General features: G+C 32.0%; 1 protein-coding gene across 5 annotated transcripts in view; it reads right to left on the reverse strand.

Moving 5' to 3' along the window:
* Positions 1–4,348: 4,348 nt before the first annotated feature.
* The window catches only part of LOC106065441 (uncharacterized), a 38,326-nt gene continuing 21,845 nt past the window's right edge, over positions 4,349–20,829 (reverse strand). For all 5 annotated transcript variants that reach the window (XM_013224279.2, XM_013224286.2, XM_013224269.2 and 2 more), the window contains exons 10-19: positions 20,308–20,399; positions 19,545–19,752; positions 18,808–18,944; positions 17,664–17,829; positions 17,410–17,547; positions 16,242–16,403; positions 13,234–13,315; positions 12,087–12,135; positions 11,652–11,717; positions 4,349–10,971 (exon numbers count right to left, since the gene is read on the reverse strand). In XM_013224279.2, the coding sequence (XP_013079733.2) occupies positions 9,445–10,971; positions 11,652–11,717; positions 12,087–12,135; positions 13,234–13,315; positions 16,242–16,403; positions 17,410–17,547; positions 17,664–17,829; positions 18,808–18,944; positions 19,545–19,752; positions 20,308–20,399 (2,627 nt within the window). In that variant the 3' untranslated portion in view covers positions 4,349–9,444. The remainder of the gene's footprint in view (positions 10,972–11,651; positions 11,718–12,086; positions 12,136–13,233; positions 13,316–16,241; positions 16,404–17,409; positions 17,548–17,663; positions 17,830–18,807; positions 18,945–19,544; positions 19,753–20,307; positions 20,400–20,829) is intronic.

Here is a 20,829-nt window from a genome sequence, read left to right on the forward strand (position 1 = left end):
GACCCACAAAATATCTCTTCGACATCATATAGAGAAGATGATGGTTTTTACACTATCTGTTTACTTATAGCAAAATAGGCGCTTGGCTTCCGAACCTGGGCTCATGGATTCGAATCTCTGTGAATTTTTAATTTCATGATTTTTAGGGCTCCCCTGTGTCCACCCAACTCTAATGGGTACCTGACTTAAGTTAGGAAAAGTAAAGGCGGTTGGTCGTTGTGCTGCCCACATGACACCCTGCTCGTTAACCGTTGGCGAACGAAACAGATAATCTTAACACCATCATAAGGTCTTAATTTCTTAAAGGGAAACTTTACTTTTTTTATTATTATTATTACTATAGCTTTTATATATCGCTACTTTCATGCTTATAGCATGCTCAGAGCGCTTTTGGACCAATCTCATGGAGGGGCCTGTCATTGAAAGAGATCGACTCTACTCCTGGCACAAATACGTAAAACACTAAAAGTAAAACATTTATTTTGCCAGCCGTTGTTGTTGTAAAAACTGTTTTACACAAACCTAGACCTGATATTATTAAAAGAACTGCTTTAAGCAACACTACAGTTCAAGGACACGTCGGTGGCATGAGTTATAAAATTAAAAGCTTATTATGTAATTGTAATTCTTTGCAAACGACATATATACAGTTTGGGATCAGCGCTGTCACAGGCTATGACAGGGTGTAGTGATGTGTGTTGCAAACTGCATTAGGGTCGCCGGCTCCTTATTTTTACTCAGGATTGACCCACAAAACCTTTCCCATGTTTGAATCTAGTTGCAAGGCAGGAGAGTTTTGAATTCAGTTTTACGTCTGCTAATGAGCCCTTCATGCTTGTCGCTTACTGGTTTCGCCCCTTCTCCTGTTAGTGATAACATGTTTGTGGACTCTATATATGAGCAACACTTGAAAGATCAAGAAATACACCAAAAACTGCTCTTTGCAAAAACTTATTAATTAATTAATATTTAATGTTTGAAGCACTACTTCATAGAACAACAAATTCCTATTTGAAACATAACATCTGTAGCAACGAATGATAAACCTGCAAAAAGACATTTCCAGTTTGTTTGGTGATTCCAGCAGTACATATTAATTTTTATTTTAATTGCTTTCAATTTGAATTTTATCAATAAAAAAAAAGATATATCTCTATAATTTAGTATGTAGCTTTAAATTACTTTTCACTTTTTAACTCACTACAGATATTAGTTGTAAAAAATTGTGGATGAATTTGAAAAAATTTGCAAATTAAACAGGGGGTCTACCGAAAACCAGAAAACAAGGCAAGGGGTCTACGAGACAAAAAAGTTTGGTAACCACTGAACTAGACCAACTCCCGATTAAATAGCTAAGGCAGGAACTTCGTTACAGACGCCCGAAGCTTGGTGGTAGCAAGAAGGCGTTTACAGCTCGTCTCCGGAAAGCCCTGATCGATTAATAAGAAGATCCGGAGACCTACCTATTTGAAATTGAGCAGGGGATTGTTGAGCCCATTGGCAAGATACAGGAAGGTAATGATGCAATGTGTGAACAAATTAACAGGATGGGGAACAAGGTAGATAACATGGTGTCGCAAGCGAAAGAAGGAATAGACTTGTTGATGAGGAGCAGTTGCCTGTAGACTCTTTGGTAAAGAAGTTGCATGGTCGGGACTGTGGCTGCACAAACAGTGGTGACGGAGGTGCTGGGGATTGGAGCGTTGTCTTTGACTGTGTTGTAAGCAAGTCTTATGGGTGTGAATTTCAAAATGAGAAACGTGACAACGATTACTGCGACGATCTCAACGGGATGTACCGAATCGAATGAAAAGAAACAAAGAAAGAAACTTAAGTCTGTTATGTGCCTGAAGGTTTTGTTCCTGTTGTACCTGTTACGAGTACCTCGATGAGACGGTCAGATCAAGACAGCATTGGGTCTGCGTACAAGCCTGTAGCTAAGGATTTTAAAGACCTCTGTCTATCTGCCGGTGCTTACGAGAAACATTTGAAGTTCGATAACTGCATCCAGAAATTAGGCACGAACTGTACTTGCGGCTTTTCACACAGAGACTGTGGATGCCAAGAAAACAACCAACAAAGAATGTGTACTTCTGCCATCATCATCGACATTGGCAAAGACGAATGTCAATCAATCCAGGCTAAATCTGAGCTGGCAAGAGGATGACCGCAACGCATTGGACTTCGTTTGCAACGTAGCTATATGCGAAGCTGAAGCTTACTTGATAGGCGCCTGTCGGAAGTTCTGCTGAATCAGTGTGTCCGGTCAACGGCTGTGTTGAAGAAAACACTATTAGTGACTAGACTAGGATAAGGATGTTGACATCAGAAGAAGAAGAGAACAATTTTCACCAAAGTCTAGAGCTCATGAAGATGCTGTGCTCAAGGCAGATGTTCTACATGTATGTGATGTCCTCGTGTAAATAAACTCTGTCTGTCTGTCTAGTAAAAAGTTTTCACACGTTTTTCTCCCACAACCAATTTCGGATCAAACTGAAATTGAGCACAATTATTTATTTTACCTGACAAAACAAGAATCAATAAACAAAATTAATAATTTACTAGTTAGTGAATTAACTATTGGAAATAAATGATTGTGTTTGATATCTCCAACAAGGGAAAGAAATTGTACTTGACTGATGTGGTGGTATATTAGCCCCCTTACTACTTTGTATGTCGCCGCTTTTAAGTTTGAAGCTAACAATTTTAAGATAACTATAAAACCTTCTATTTTAATAAGCGATTCGCTGGCAGAGTGTTTGATGTATTGGCTTAAGGAGGATGAGAAGGCTTTAGCCCACGAGTTTGAATTCAAGTCGTTCACTTTTAAAAAAAATAAAGCTTTTAAAAAGCGATCACTCTACTTTCTCCAACCCCTTTGCAACTGGTCCAGACAAGTGATGGTATCATAGCGCATTAAGAAAGCTAAAAACATGAAATTGCGCTATACTTTTAACTATTGGTAAATATATTTGCAATCGCGCAGATTTATTATTGTTAGTCTAGTTCTATTACAAATTTAAATTCATAACTGATCAAAACTAATTGATACAACTAGGTCGAATCTTAAAATAATTAAAAAAAAAAATATGTCACGTGTGCCCAGTACACAGAGGAAATGCGGGAAATCCGAGTTCCAAGAGCCTATTGCTCAACTCAACCTGACAGTTTAAAATTGAAAAGAAATCCCGCATACTAGGCCTAAGGTGGCATTCGCTTTGGTTATAGAGAAGTGAGCCATTTTTCGTTTGACACGCTTTTCTTCCAGAGCTGTTGCCATAGCTCTCTTGGTCTTTATTTTCTCTCCACATAGTGTGACCTAGGGCTATGTCTTCACAGTTGTCAACGTCAATGTCCACTGCTTTGTGGTCCAGTTTGATTAGATCCACTTATCGGAGGTGAGCGACCAGTTTTTCTTGAGCCTGTCACGAGTTGTCCATAATGGATAACTTTCGATTGTCCCTCATCCGGCGGAAATGACCATGCCTGCACAGACGGCGTTGTCTCAGAATTATGAGGATGCTGGAAAGACCCTCTCGAGCAAGCGCCAAGTAGCCTCAGTGTTACACATTCTTTCTTGCCATGTGATTTTTCAGGATTCTTTGAAGGCAGCACAAGTGAAATGAATTTAGTTTTCTCTCTTGCTTTGCGTAGGTAGTCCGTGACTCACACAGTTCTTATATCGCTTGTCTACTCACCAACGAGGATCTACTCGAATTGTGTTTGCTGGGCGCATAAAGGCAGCACGGAAACCTTCTCTCCGATGCCCTCTCTTCCCACAGGTCCACAAAAGACATCGGACCATAGGTCACTAAGCAGGTTATAACCAAGAAGTTTACAAAAAAAAAAAAAAACAACGCCTTCTCGCACCACCTCTAGTCAACACGACTTACCCTAAACCTTGGCGGAGCCAAACAGTTTGATAAACGCTGATTTATACTACAGCTAATGTAAAGGACTCAAGGTAATGCTTGACCTACTGCTCATGCATAAATATCATAATAAAAGTAGTTTTAATCTTTGTTGCCATACAAAATAATTAACAATAAACGAATGCCATATCTGCCAATAATTGCCCAATGTGTTGGTGATTCTAAAGCCCTGAAAGATGGTCTACTGCCCCCTCTACTCCATAGAGTATGTCCAGTGTTCCATGGAACGTCTTTAAGACTAAAGAAAAGCATTAAAGAAAACAAAATTATATGATTTTAATTTAGCATTTTAGTGACTCAGAAATTATGAACTATTTAAATCAAATCTAAAAAGTAGTTGCAGCAATGTCAGTTGATGTATATGATTGTAAGCAACTACTTTGAATAGCCCAAGACTAAAGTTATCAGTCAGAAAGTCCACAAATTTGAAATGTTTTAATGGCACAATGGCTGATCTAAAGCACTATGAAGTACATGCATAGATTGTACAATGATAAAGTCAGTAAATTCATTTCAAGAAATATCAACATCATTCTTTTTTGTTGACACCGGGACCAAGGCAATACACAAAACAAGTTCCTAATGACAATGATTAGCAAGGCAACAAAACGACTGAGATTCAAAGCAGAACAATGTAAGAGACATATACAAAACTCATCAGAGAAACTGATGACTAGATCTAAGTGTTGTCAAGATGAAAGAATTTACTTCCTCTCATGTCAACACTTTAGAACTAAAACCACTCAAATAGAAACAAGTTACACTGCTTAATAAACAAGAAATATTGTCTCACTAAAGAGATGACCTCATGTTGATATATTTAAATGATACATATAGATCTATTCTTAACTCAATAATAAAGATTTACGCTGCATAATATGCACAAAAGATTCTCCGGTTAAGCAGGACCAGATTTAAGGCAGGGCACACTGGGATATAATATATATATATATATATATATATATATATATTGCCCTGGGGGCCATCAGAAGAGAGGGGCCTATAAGATAGATGTGAAAATATCTGAAACTCGACATGTCAGAAAAGTTTTTTTATTTTGAATACCGGGTATTTTTTTCATTTGTACCAACAATACTTTAAATTTTATGGTTGGCAACACTGTTGTGCTTAAGACGTGTCTGTGTATAGTGTGTAGCATTTAAGACATGTCTGTGTATAGTGTATAGCAGCATCGCCAGATTTACGGCAGTTCATGAACCAAGGGTCTTACTTTCCACAAAAAAAATAATAAAATAAGAAAAATGATTTTAAATTGACTAATACACTAATTCTTTCTTCTAAGATATGGCATGCTTTTAGATTTGAGCATTATTATTAAGAGGTGGATTTGTATTCAAGCTTTTGAAAAAGTGTTGGAGGCCTCCACAAAAGTACTAGCTTGGGGCCTCTACATACTTCAATCTGGCCCTGCTGGTAAGTACAATTAGAAAGACATCATTTTGATACAAACATATCTGCATCTAAGAAATTAAAAGTGAAAATTTAAATTAAATACAATTATTTGTAATTTTTTACATACAATTCAAGACTTTAAGCGAATACAGGCTAATAAAAAAAATGCTGGTTATGGCTCAAATATTTTTCAAAAGTGATTTGAAACATGACCAGTTTGACCAATCAGGTCAGCAGTTTGACCAATCAGGTCAAGCTTCAGGGAACATAAAGAGCAAAGAAGAAACTTTTGACTAGTGAGCATTTAAAAATTCACATTGAATTCCTAATACATCTGAATAAAGTTAGTTTCTTGAAGAACACAAGCTGGAAGGTGAGACAAGCTTTACTAAGACAATCTCAAGATAATGACATTTCAAAACAAAGTTAACATTATCATTTATTTAGTTGAAGACTCTCTCACCCTAATTAAATAGCATTAAAACATTTCTTAAGAAAATGATTATTGCACTACAAGTAGTTTGTAATAAACCATCACAGAGGGAAAAAACATTAAAAAGAATGATCATATACAAAAAAAAACAACAACAGAAAAGAAACAAAAATTGGGAAGATTAAAAATTTTAGGTATTTATGAGCTTACATCTAAATACCTGGAAATATTTTTTTTTCATAAATATAAAAATTCTCATAAAAGTGCATTTACTTACAGATATTTGGCATTTATCTAATCAAGTTCAATGCATTAGCTTCCAAAAAGGAAAATATCTGCTTTTAGAAATTATTATTCTTTGCTTATATGTTTCTGACATTTCTTCAGGATGGCTAGGAGATGGCAGCAGGCAGGGTTGAAGCTCTGGACCATTGTGATGACAGCATAAAGTGCATACTACACAACCAGGCAACCCTATTGTTCCATAATTGAAAAAAAAATTGGACTAAAAAATTTGGAGTGAAACAAAAAAAGAAAAATGTTAGTATTTTATTAAATAATTGTTCCAACTTTCATATTTTGGATAGCTTCTAAATGGAAAAATAAATGATGAGTTAATGAGTTAGGACTTGCCTTGAATATAAATATAAAAAACATTAAGGAATACAATTTTTAAACAAAGCCAACTTTTCTCTTTTGAAACGTTTTTTTTCATTACGTATTACATTCAGATATGTAGAAGCTAAAACAAAAACAAATCCAAAAAAAAAAAATGAAGTTAATGAAAATCATTTAACAAATATTTGTGTTGTAAATCATTAGGCTATTAATTCCTTATAATCAACAATATCTAATATCTGAAATAGTTGTGCTAATTATATACAAAATGACAAGTAAACTGTGAACAAATCTAAAAAAAAAGATTAATTAAAATCATTTAACAAATATTTGGGTTGTAAATTATTAGGCTATCATTTCCTTTATAATCAATAATATATAACATCTGAAATAGTTGTGCTAATTATATACAAATGACAAATAAACTATGAACAAATTGACATATGGAATGTCATGTTTGTAAATGTTTAATTCATTAGTAACATTGTAGCATGAAAGAATAGAGCCGTTTAGAACAAATATGTACACAAGTAAACATCTTTTGTGGGTGAATGTGCAGGCAATTCATTTTCTTTTTCACTTTGAACAACTTTCTTAAGAGCATGGTCCAAATAAAAATAAAGCAGTCATAGAAAAGATTTTGTTTAGTCAACACATTTTCAGGAGGAAAACTCATTTTGATATTATGTTATAAACTATTTTTTTTTTTAGTTGCAAGATCTTAACATAAGTTGAAGAAAAATAAATGACTTGGTTAAGATTCTTTAAATATTTACAGTGAAAGAGATATTTCAAGACTCTAATTTTGTAATTACTATTTTATTTTTAAACTTTTCTAGAAAGAGTTAAAGTTATTCAGCATTTTAAATCAATGAAGTTACTGAAATATTTTTTACAGGCTCTTATGTACAGGAAAAAACCTTTGCTAACTATCCTATGGTGCATCATATTTTAAACATTGTTTTTAATTTTTTAAAGTAAATCTTTACAAATACAACAATATGATATATAAATATGATGGCACAAAAATCACTAAAAAGCATAATCTCATCAGAAGAAATTATTTGTAAATGTCGAAACACATAGCTTAAAGAAAACAAAATATATATTTATATAAACATTACATAAAAGAGTAATGCGGAAGGGTGTGTAAGAAAAAAAAAGTCCAAAACTTTGTTAGTGAACAGGGCAAAAATAACTGAGTGAATAATCTCCACAATGAAAGAGCAAATCCCTTTGATATGCTGGCATACTGAATAGACTAAATAAATTAGTTTGACTAGTTATTTGTAAATAACCATTATATTGCTTGAGCATTGTTTTCTTTTACTTAAGGACAGTAACACTTTGTATAGTATAGAAATACAAATAATTATTACAAAAAAAAGACTTCTATTAGGTTCTTGCTTTTCCTTCAATATGAACCTTGTTCAATTTTCTTTAATCTCTCTTTTTTGACAAACAGAAAAGGTAATGAATAATACATTACACATATGTAAACATTTTTAAGGGGCGCTCTTAAGTAAGAAATACAAAAAAAGAGGAAAGACTGTGTATTTAACAACAACAACAACAAATCTCTAAAAAGTATTTTAAATTTGTGTCAAACATGGTCTCAACAGAAGTTAAGTGCTATCTAAATTATAGGAGGTAACAATATTTAATAAAATAATTACATAAATCAAAAAGTATAATATTTTCTATAAAATTGAAAACAAACATTTGTAAATAGTGTGAAAAATAGAGAGATTTAGAGAAGAAACTTCATATGTTTTTTATATTGTTTTTTAATTAATACTGCATAGTAACAACACTATCATTAGTAAACTTCACGACAAATACCCTATGTCCAACCTCTCACAATTATTTAAAGTATTAGATGGTACTAGATTTACAATTGAGGAAAATGTCAATGTAAGCTATGCAACCCACAAGTAAAGCAATTTATAGTTAAAATGTTTCTACAACCAAACACTGGGGTCAAGAAAATGTAATGTGCTCAGTAAAACAAACACAATTTTTTCCTGACTAATGAACTGAGGTAAAGTTCAACAACTAACAATCTCCCAATACAAGCCTGAGCCAGTTTTACAGTCAAGTATTTTTCCACACAGCTTACTTAGTCATATTTATTTTGCGCTATGGTACCTCAACTGTGATTCACTATAGCACATTAATTTACAGCTGTGTCAAAAATATTGATGAACATTATGAGAAAAAAAATATAGACGATGATACTATAATTGTTCATGTTTCAGGAATATAATCTGAATAATTATTTATAAATAGAGCTTTTGTTCACACCTGTTTAAGAAAAATAATCAGAGTTTTTATTCACACCACTGTTAGATAAATTATCTGGGCTATGGTTCAAACCTGTTAAATAAACAGTCTGGGCTAATATTCAAACATGAGTAAGGTGAATAATCTTGGCTACTGTTTAAATTTGTGTAAGGCAAATAATCAGTTATTATTCAAACTTAGGTCTTAGGTGAATAATGAGGATTATTTGATCCTGTGTTAGACAAAGCAGAGGTATTCTATAATACTGTGTTATGGAATTAATTTTGGCCATTGTTTAAACCCCTGTTAGCCCAGTAATCATTGTTGTTGTTCAATCCTATGTAAAGCAAGAAAATTAGAGCTATTGTTCAAACCTGTGTTAGGCAAATTATCTGAGCTATTGTTGAAACCTGTATTAGGCAAATAATCTGGGCTATTGTTCAAACCTGTGTTAGGCAAATAATCTAGGCTGTTGTTCAAATCTGTGTTAGGCAAATAATCTGAGCTATTGTTGAAACCTGTATTATGCAAATAATCTAGACTATTGTTCAAACCTGTGTTAGGCAAATAATCTAGGCTATTGTTCACTCCTGTGTTAGGAAAATAATCTAGGCTGTTGTTCAAATCTGTGTTAGGCAAATAATCTGAGCTATTGTTGAAACCTGTATTAGGCAAATAATCTAGACTATTGTTCAAACCTGTGTTAGGCAAATAATCTAGACTATTGTTCAAATCTGTGTTAGGCAAATAATCTAGACTATTGTTCTAACCTATATTAGGCAAATAATCTAGACTATTGTTCAAATCTGTGTTAGGCAAATGATCTGAACTATGATTTGGAGTAGTGTTAGACAAATAATCAGAATTATTCCTTGAACCTGTATTAGGCAAATAATCAGAACAATTGTTTGATCCTGTGTTAGACAAATAATCAGAGATATTGTTAAAACTTGCATCAGGCAAATAATGAGATTGATTGTTCAAACCATTGTTAGACAAATAATCAGAACTTTTTTTTAAACCTGTATTAGGCAAATAATTAGAGCTTTTATTCAGATCAATAGTAGGCAAATTATTAGAACTATTGTTCAGACCTGTATTTGACAAAAAATCACTACTACTGGAAAATTTGCTAAACAAAAAATCACTACCACTTGAATCAGTGTTAGACAAAAATTCACTACTTCTGGGATCTGTGTTAGACAAGAAATCACTACTGCACAAACAATTACTACTACTGGGATCTGTGTTAGGAGTGTTGATTGAACTTTTGGTCAAAACTCTGTCAGTTAAATTATGTATCAAAGTATTGCCAGCCAGGTCTTCATTTGTACCTTGGACAAGATTAGACTTCTTGCTTGTATCTGTACTGAGTGGATTTGTGAAGTTGTTGCGCACCACCATAGCAACACACTCAAACTCATTTTTTATCTCACTCTCAGATTGGTTAGGTTCACTTGAGATTGTTACATATAAAGGTACATGAGCGCTAACATTTTCTGTGTTTACTACACGACTATTATCTAAGTTATTTCTTATTTGTGGTCTGATTGCCTGATTACTGTTTGTAGTTGGACAAGAAGATTCAGTTTGCTTTAATTGAGTGTAGCAATGTTCATTTATACTAGAACCAGAATGGGGTTCTGAGATTTCTTGACTTAGCAAAACTGAACAGCTTCCACCTAAAACCACAGGGGATTGAGCATTAACATCATGAACACATGCAGAATGTCCACCAGGGATTGTATTAACCTCTTGTAGATCTGCAGGATTCTCCTCATGTTTTGGTCTAGTCACCAGAGTGTTTTCTTCATCTAATGCCATGTACTCCAAGCATGGACTAACTGAGCTGAGAGATTCAGAGTTTGCTGACAACTCTTCTCCAATCCCATTCAACTTCTGGACAATCATCACTGTTTCTAGAGGTATAGTTTTAGATGGCGATGATTCTGTGTCCTGCTGGGCAGTGCTTTCAGGGCTAGAATCCTTAAACTTGAAATATTGAGGGATTTCTGTTTCCTTGTCAGCACATTCAGTTTGAGAAGAACAACCTTCATTCAATGCAGGCCCAATTTGGGGGATGAGGCCAACAGAAATATCGTTAAGTCTAATATGGTTGTTTTTTTCTACTGGTTCTTCCAATTTTCTTGACTGAGTTTTAGTTTTTTCAATTAATCTACTTCTACTGTCAGAGCTGGATGCAGAGGAATCAGATGATTCTACACTATGGATATCTTGAATGACAAGATCATAATCATTTCTCTTGATATTGAGATTTTCAATTTCTATAGCCTGAAAAATAGAAGAATAACAAATATAAATATATTTATAAACACAGATAGAAAAACAAGAATAATAAGATATGCATAGCCTATACACTGACAAGTGTATCAAATATAATGCATATAAAACCAACAAGAAATAATTAGTATACAGACCTATAGCTAAGCAGGATGAATGTTGAAAAGTAATTTAAATTTTTTTTTTTAACATATCACAAAATGTAAAGTATGGTGTAATTAGAAATTAGATTATAAACATTTTATTTAAAAAAAAAAAAAAAAAAACTTTCCATTTTAAAAACTATTTTTTCCACATTCAGAAGATAATTAAAAAATTAAAGGATTTTTTAAAATGCTTACAAGAAACATGAAATAAAATCTAGCTAATGACCACTGTGTTTCTTTTTCTGCTGTGACTTACAAATGAAATGTGTGACTAAGATTGTTTAACTAAATGGTGGTGATGGGTTTATTAAGTGTCAATGACTAGAATGGCAATGCTATATCAAAGCTAGTTATTAGGCCTACAATAGTCTTGATCTGTACATGATTTGGATTTATTGAATACCTAGCAATAAAACAGAATTAATTGACTTAATTCATTACATAATTAAGAAATTTTAAATGCATATTTCAAAAGAATTTAGGTTCCCTTTCAAACTGTTCACTTCCTATGCATCTAGCACATACCTTTTCTGTATCAACTGATTTCATATTAGTGCAGACTGGACTGTAACCTTCGATTTGTATTGCATCCTAGTAAATAGAATGTTTAAATTATAATAATTATAACAATTAAATTATAAGCATCTCACTTTCCATTTAAGATTCACTATCTACTAGAACAAAAAAAAAGCATGTAAAGTGATGCAACTCAGCCCTAAAATTTCCCTTGTGTTTTAGAAAAGAGCTGCTTTGAACATTATTTGAGGTTATTTTAAAAAAATATATTTAAAATGCATTTTTGTAAAATAAGAGAACATCTTTTAGTGCAAACAGTCATATGTAGAATGTACCTATTTTCTTTAGAACCAAATAGGGATTCTTCATAACTTAGACATGTTAACTATCAAGAATTACAAGACATAAATAATGACATCCAATAACTGTTCAATTTGATCTCACCTTTTCAAAATTTAAAGTTCTAAATTTCTTGTGACTTCTTGAACATTTTCTGTAAGCAAGAACATAAATAGCTTATATATGCAAGTTATAATGAATGAAAGTGAAATAAAGTTCATCTATAAAACATTATCTCTAACTTAGAGATTTCAGCTGTCATGAATGAAAGTGCTATAAAATATTTTTGTTTAGGTTTGCCACAAATAAAAATCAATGCATCTTTTTTTTACCAATGACCTCTTACCTTAAATTCCTAATACTGACAAACACTTGCATAAATACATTCTGAATCTAAAAAAGAGCTTTCTTTACCTAAACCTTACCTTAAATTACTAAAATTAAAAAAATTTACCCAAACTTCGCCTTTAATCCTTATCTAATGAAATCTAATTGAATATAGTCCTGAACAGTGAATCAAAACTTGGTTAGAACATTCATTATATTAAGCCAGTTAACTAGAAGAGTAGTTAAATCTTTGATTCACTTATTTGTATAATTTACTCTAATTATTAATTCATTATTATTTTTGCTAGTGTCTTCAATGCTCCTAGAGAATGTGGATATGTCGAGGGAAGGGTATCTGGGTGAAGGTTTCAGTGCTGTCTTTGGGAGCTCAGCAAACATAAATCAGCTCGAGTCAAATTTTTTTCATTTAAAAAGTTGATCCCCCCTCAGTTTTGTAAACAAGCAGATTATGTCACTAAGCCACACATACTTAGTTTGTACATTTGACAAGCATCTGGCAGTTTAATTATAAAGCTTAGTAACTAATACCCAGTTATATAAATTTCTTGCAAAAAAACAATCATTAATGGTAAAATATTATACCTTTTTTAAGAATGATTTTGTTAATTCTATCTCAATTAATGCTAGTGTAATAGTGATTTGAATATTAATGTTATAAAATGAAATATATTCAAACATTTTAAAACTAAAGGACTATTATTCAACACACAAGCAGTACAGAAAAATAATTTGATTGTAAGCAATTAGATCTACATGATACTTAAAATAGTTCAAAATAACCCAAATCAGCTTTTAACTTAAATAGATCTATAAAGTGCTACAAACATATATATATATATATATATATATATATATATATATATATATATATATATATATATATATATATATATACATCACTCACCTATATAAAATGGTTGCAAGAACTATTATAACTATTGCAAAAGTTGTTCCAAGTACTATGGGTACAACTATCTTTACTATACCTGAGTAAAAAGACATGTAGGCAATAGGTTTTTTACAAATTCATTATTAAAGACAAATGGAATATTATATTAGGACATAGAAATCAAAAGTAAATTACATGTGGCACCAGTATCTTAGGTCAGGCTAAGGTTAAAATATCTTTATTGGTAGAATGGCTTTTAATACAATATCTAGTCAGTGATTGCAAGCTCAAAATACATAATATATACATTATTTTTAAGAGAAGTGTAAGGATTTATTTCATTCTTAAAATGAATTGAATAAAATAATAATAATAGGCTTGTCTTCGAGTCCGAAGATTAATGAGGAATGCAATATTTCCCATGGCTATGCAGTCCCAGCTGTGATCTACATATTTAGCCACATCCAGGGCTAGCTTAACCATTGTCTGCGTGTGGTCGATTAAGATTTTCTTTTCGCTGTCTAAATAAGTTTTATCATGTTTGACCTTTTTTTTTTAATTCAACAAACCCAATAATAATAATGTTCCAATGAACTTCAATTCTTATCTCAAGGAGAACATGCACATTCTAATGAATGTGTTGAGTGCAAACAAATTTTAACATTCTGCAATATTGTGTGAAATTAGACCCTGGTTTGCTTTTAGATAAAATATAATATATAAGATCTTTAATCATATCTTGTACATTTTCAAAAGAGTTAGCTTGTTAGAAATAATGTTAATATGTGTTTCAGTGTAAAAACAAATGAACCAACCATAGGACTTTTTTCCTCTCATTTCTCAAAAACTATTAGCACAATGTAGAGTTGTAGAAATGTGTACTTAGTTACTCTAAATCTTGTATTGGTTTTCAACAAAGTCAAAATGAAGGAAGCCAACAAAAACTATTAGATCATATTTTCTAGAACCAATTTCCTTCTGTGTGTTATGATCACATATGGATGGCTGTTTAGTCATGTGGTATGATCGCTGAACTGTCGTTCAGTCAATTCGATGGCCCCAGGTTCATACACTTCAACTCTGAAGGAACATCCAAAACATGTAAAATATATACAAGAGATTTTTATTCAGATACCAATATCAAGCATGTCTTTCTTTTTATCTCTTTTTTGAAGGAATTTCAATCATACTGTTTAACAATAATATTTTACTGAGCTAATCAATGATAATTTTAGATTTAGAGCATTTAAAATATCTGAAGGAGAAATGTAATATGTATTTTAATTTTTGTTCATCATGTTAAAGGCACTAAAAAAAAAAGAATAAGCAAACAAGGTCATCACTGTGTCTAATTTAGCCTTTTTATCCTTTATACAGCAACTTGAAAGTAATGAGGAACTTTGAAAGAGCAACCAAGTTGAAACAAAAAACACAGTCCATCCCACTTCCTCTTAATAAAAGCCTTAGTAAGACATCAAGTCAGCAGCCAAATTTAAGTTCTGTTCATTGTTTTTTTGTTTTGCATGCATCCTTAGCAAAAACAAATTCTTTAATGCCTCTAATTGCTCTAAACCACATTGGTTTTCAGTTAATATTCAACCTGCTACAGAGTCATTGAGCAGGTCAAGAGGATCATAGAATACATTCTCTCAATTGAAAGTAAAGCTAAATGTGCTACCTTTTTCATACAGGATCCAAGATCTTAATGGTCATAAGCAATAGAAAAATGTTACCAAAAAAATGTTAAAGTTTTTAGTCTTCCTGTGAAATGAAGAATGCTGTTGTACAACCATAAATGTCCAAATGCCAGGATCCTTGTCTTCAACCTTTTAAATGTTGAGAAGACATTATTAAGAAAGTTAATAGGTTCACAATTTCATGTTTCAAAACTTGTCTTCAATCTTGTGTGGTTAAGGAGCTACATATGGTGTTCTGCACAGGGATTGATTGTGTCAGCTTTTCTAGCTAAAATAACCCTCCAATCTTCTTAGTGCTACAATGCCTAGAGTGTTGGGCAATAAAGAGCCTTAATTAGGCAAGCAAGAATTCAGTAGCAAAATCAATTCTGTAGCAGGTAAATATTAACTATTTAAGATATGTTTTGTTTTTGTTAAGGACACAACTATTGTTTATTTGTTGGTTCACAAAGAGACAACAGGGCTGCAAGAAGTCTGACTGGCAATGGCAAAAATGTTTTTCTTTTAGGATTTTCATTAAATTTTTCTCAATGAACCAGTCTCTACTGATTTTGTTACAAAATATTTAATGAACTTGTCTGTCACATTTTTTAATTCTGAATCAGCATTACTGAGATCTTACCCTCAAATATCTCTTGAAACTGTGCTGTGCATCAACTATGATTGTCTAGTCTGTAAATACAATTTTTTGTTTCAAAACTTTAGTGACATCATGCTTAGTTTTACAACTGGATAATCCAAAGTAGCAATGAGCATTTGTCTAACTTTTGTGTGCACAGCAACGCTTCCACTGGTTTGTAATACCATAGATGCCATTGTTTTGGATGGAATCACTTCTTGTAGTTTTGAAATGATCTTTTGGCAGAAATATTGTATTGTAATAATTATGGTTTTAGAGCAACAAGTCTCCAAGTGTTATTGTTGCTGCCAATACAATGTCAGAATCTGACAGTCAGCACTGAGAGAATCATTCCAACTAACACCCCCCTCAACAATGGTGTCTTGCTTTAAATTAGATTCAAGTTATTTTAAGAGCTTTTTAAAAGTATAAGTTCTGATTAGAGAATGAACTTTAATGATTTTAAATAGTGTCATTCAGCGAGGGATCAAACTATAGCAAACAGTGATTGTAAACATAGTCACCAATCTGTTAACTCCCCTTAGTGTTTTCCTCCATAACAAGCCACATTTAAAAATGTTGCTAAATTATGCTAAGATTTTGAAGTTCAAGAATTTTTCCTAGACTAAAAATTAAAAAATCAAACTGTTTGTGATTGTTATTTAGCATTTGGAATTAAATAGATAAATCTGTATAAATGTCTGTACTTTTCGGGGCTATAGGCTGAAACTGGATCCATTCTGAGTCTAGTCCAGAAGTATTCTCAGATTTAGCAGACAAACTAACTTGATACTTTGTCTCAGCATCCAGATTAGAGATTTTGTAGAAAGATTTTGTCGATTCAACTTCAATTGTTTTCACATCAGAATCTGTAAACAATTGTAAACAATCAATAGTCACATCACAAAGGCAGTGTATACTAAAGTTATTGTTTAATAGTTGCTTAATGTTGTGTGCTTAGTGAGAGATATTTTAGATAAAGTATTTATACTACCTGTATTACAAAGATAAACTTTACACAAATAAATAATCAGACGATGTACACGTGTTGTAAATATATATTTTTTTAAAACTTTGAGTCAGAAAAATCAAATGAAAGGCTTTGCTAAAACACTCTGACAGAAAAATATATTCAGAATTTTGAATTTAAATACTCTGATTTATTTGTATAAATCTTGATATTCAAATATAAAATGGATTTAATTCTAATTTCAAGCCATAATTTTATAAAGATAAATAATTAACTGGACCAAAAATGCGAGGCCCTTTTAGAAAGCTTATCATGGGTGTCCTTTTAAGCATAATTATAAAACAAGGTGATAAAGAATCTTTGAACAAAAAACTTGTTGACTGCCCCTACCCTGTCCCACTCTTACATGTAGGGCCTACACAAATTCACACCCTAAGACATTACCAAGAGTAACAATGAACAGTCTAATAAACTACCCATAGTATCATTGACAAGTTTTGTAAAAGATCAATGAGATCCATTTGACATTGTTTTGTTATCTTTTGCATAATATCCTAATAAATACATATTGTTGTTTTTGGACCTGGAATAACACAGGGAAGGGTATTGCTGCTGCTGTATGATTAGGATGTCTGAAATGTAGATTTTAAAGTGGGACAGGTGAATCCTAGTATTAGACTCTGTGTGAAAATTGCTGTTTGTTGTCAAATCATCTTGACATATTGAATGTAAATAAACAATAAGCACATCTTGTTTGAGTTGCCTCCCTAAGTTTACAACTGTATTTCAGTTTACATTAGAAAACTTAATTTTAAAAAAATTAAGTACCGGTACAAAGAATTTTGTTCCTAGATAGAAAGTTAAAATGAAAAAATAAAGGTCTACAACTAGGTCACATGACTTACCTGAACACAAATTTATCACACAATATTTGATTATATAATTAGTCACTTTATAGTTGAAAGATTTAGAGCACTTCAACGGATCCCACTTGACAGTGACTGACGATTCCAAGGCCAACACATCTATACCATTAATCTTTGCTAGAATTTAAAGAACAAAAGAAATTTAAGAAATCACACTTGGCCCTTCAGAATGTTTCACATAAAAAACATTTATTAAGAAGTCTTATTTGAACAAAAAGATAGAAATAACCTACGCAAGGATTTATCTGGATCATAGTAACATTCAAACCAGACCATAGGAGATGTTTTCCCTCGGTCTTCATCTGTCACAGCTAGACCAAAGTTAAATTCCAGTGGATTAAAAATAGATATTGTGGTTGATGACTGATTGCTTGGAATTGACTTCCAGAATATTTCTCCCTGTATAAAAAAGAGAAATGCAGAAGATAAGCAGTTAAACTTTTTTTTTTCAATAATTTAATCCACTTTCATATAGATCAATATCTTTTATCAAGTTTTTTGTATATAAGTTCAAATTATTTTGTACTATTTTCACTGAGTAATATAATAACATAAACAATAATATCAAAGAGAGAGTGGGTATGCTTTTATGTGCTTTTAATCACATCCAAAACCTCAATGAAATTCTTCTATTTTTCTTCTTATGAACCAGATTCTTATTTGATTCAACATGACACTATTTCTCTCTGTAGTCATAAATCTGATAAACAACTTTTGAGTTTAGGTGTTAATTGCATTCTTAACACAGTTTTGGATAGAGTGATGTGATCATGTTTCAAAACAAATGTTTTGTTTTATCTACACTTTCTATTGAAATTTGATGGTCAATGACTAACTACTTTTCTACTTTGTTGTTGTTTTTTTTAACACAATACCCCCACAAAAAAAGTGCTTCATGTTTATTCATATTTTTAACATAAATATTTGATTAATTAAATCCTGATTTTCTATAGGTTATAAACAAAGGAGAAAACAGTTAAGGAAATCTCACAGTCCAATTTCATTCAATATACACTAAGGTTATCACACTTAAAACCAGAGCATTTTCTCACTATAAACATAAGCCTTAAGATTGTACTGCCAATCAGAGGTGAGGCTGGGTGTTAGATTTAAACAGAGTTGACCCTTGCCTAGTTGATTTTTAACTGTCATGAGTGACCATTGGGTAGCAGATTTAAAACTATCAGAGCTGGCTCTGGTGTTAAATTAAAAACTAGGAGGAGACCATTAAGGACCGAGTTATATTGAATCCAATTCATAAGGTATGATTCATTAATGTGAAACTTGAAAGATCATTTTGAAAATAAAAATAGTGTGCTACTTAACAGTTTATAAAACATTTAGAAAAAAGGATGAACAAGAACAAAAAAAAAGCACCTTGCAATAACCAGTAAATGCAGCTTGACACCAAAACAAAGTGTATGAATAGATGCTTATGTTGTTTGTATCCCAGTGAGCTTGTATTAGGCCATTCTTCATTTCTAGAGCTAGGGATGTTTCAATTATTTCTGGAACTAGAAATCAGTATAGTTTTGTAAGAGATTTCAAAATACATATTAGTTAAGTTCACTAAGATATGTTTATTTAGATACATGTATTGGACCATGTATACTGCTTGTCTTCCATTGATAGTTTGTAAGAAGGCACAGACATGTCTTGCCTAGATTCTAAGTCCCCTGCATCACAGCAGCAGGCAATCTTCAAGAATAATGGGTAGAAGCAAGTCCAAAATGAAATTTGACTGAGTTACTCGAAACTTCAGAGATTCTCAGAAATCTGAAGAGAAGCTGCAAAACATTCAAATTCTTCCTGGAAGTAAATGTATTCCATATATCTTTAGGCTTTAGCACTCTGTTTTTAGCCCACTTATTTCATCTTAGAAAAGTTTGAATTATTTTTGGAATAATAAAGTATTGTCTTCTGACTTGCTCAAACAGAACAGCAGTATGTTCACCAAGATTAGGAGGACTCATAATAAAACAATTTAAAAAAATCAAGGTGACAATAACTGTGAAGCAATCAGGATGACTTTTACTGGGACTGAAGTTAGGAAAAGTTTAAAGCTGTAGTCTTTTAAATAAAAATAAATTATTAGAAAAATGTAAATATCAAACCTTCAAACTCCAAAGGTGCAATGAGTAGAGAAGTTGGTTGAACTGATCGGCCTGCACTATTTATTGCAGAAATCTCTACTTCTGCACTTGAGTGACATGGGAGTTGTATAGTTGCCTGGTATTTATCACTTTTAAGGTTTACTACACTGGAACTGTATTTGATCTGGTAAGCACTTATTAGCCCATTTTGAGCTGTTTTGATAACATCCTACAAATAACATGACAACAATATTCTCAAAAAGCATTCATTAATTCAGACTATATTTTCTAAGTTTTTATATATCTCATAAGAGTAGCTAAAAGATATAGATGCGATAGTCTAGTTAATTTAATTTAACAAACATTTTGGAAAATAAGTTTCAGTTCATAAAGGGCCATAGGTCAATAGATACTATTCCAATAGCTCAGAATAATATGAGAATGCTTGAAAATAAAAGTGTAATATGAAAGCCAGAATTAGATGTGGCAATAAAATAATATTTTACAATGTATTTGACAACTGTGATCTTTATAGAAGTTTTACTTCTTAAAGGTTGTAGAGAAACTAAATTTGTAAGATCAAGAATGTCAACAATTTCAATATCTTTTACAGTAAGTTCTGTATTGTATCCATACAGTTTTGATTTTTATATGTCTGACAGAAAAAACAACAACTAATGCCCCATCAAAATCTTGGTAAAAGGCAGCTCTACATTACTATAACAAAGTTTTTATTTTAGAAAAAAAAAACATTCTTAAAAGCTCTGTTGTCTCTAGCATATACCTTCCAAAAAATGGTTACATTTCTTGGAGCACCATTGATACAATTTTGGGTAATGTAACTTCCATTCAAAGACTCTGGTCCAAATAATGGAGCTATGACAAAAGTAAAACAACAATCATTACAATCATTAATATCAAGTAAAAAAAACCAAACATCTATTTTTTTAGTATACTGGAGAATAGTAATACTTTCAACATAAAAAAGGCAAATCAGGGAAAAAAGAATGTAGTCCAAGCTAGAGAGGAGACCATTGATTGCTTTATGTTACATGGGTAGTAAAAGAAGTTAGAATGGTAATATTCTTACATGCAAATTGTTTCTTTTAAGAATAATTGTGCACAGATAGCCGATTGTAAATGTGTAGAGTGTTAAATAGGCCAACGCGGCTGCAACTTCAAAGAACAAATACAAGTATAACACATGCGAAATCCATCACTAAGCTATAAAACAAAAAAAAACAACTTCCAATTCTTATGCCCAAAATCTAAAATGTACCACAACACTATTCAAAATTATTAAAAT

Source organism: Biomphalaria glabrata, chromosome 5 (assembly GCF_947242115.1).
Source record: "Biomphalaria glabrata chromosome 5, xgBioGlab47.1, whole genome shotgun sequence".
NCBI lineage: Eukaryota > Metazoa > Mollusca > Gastropoda > Planorbidae > Biomphalaria > Biomphalaria glabrata.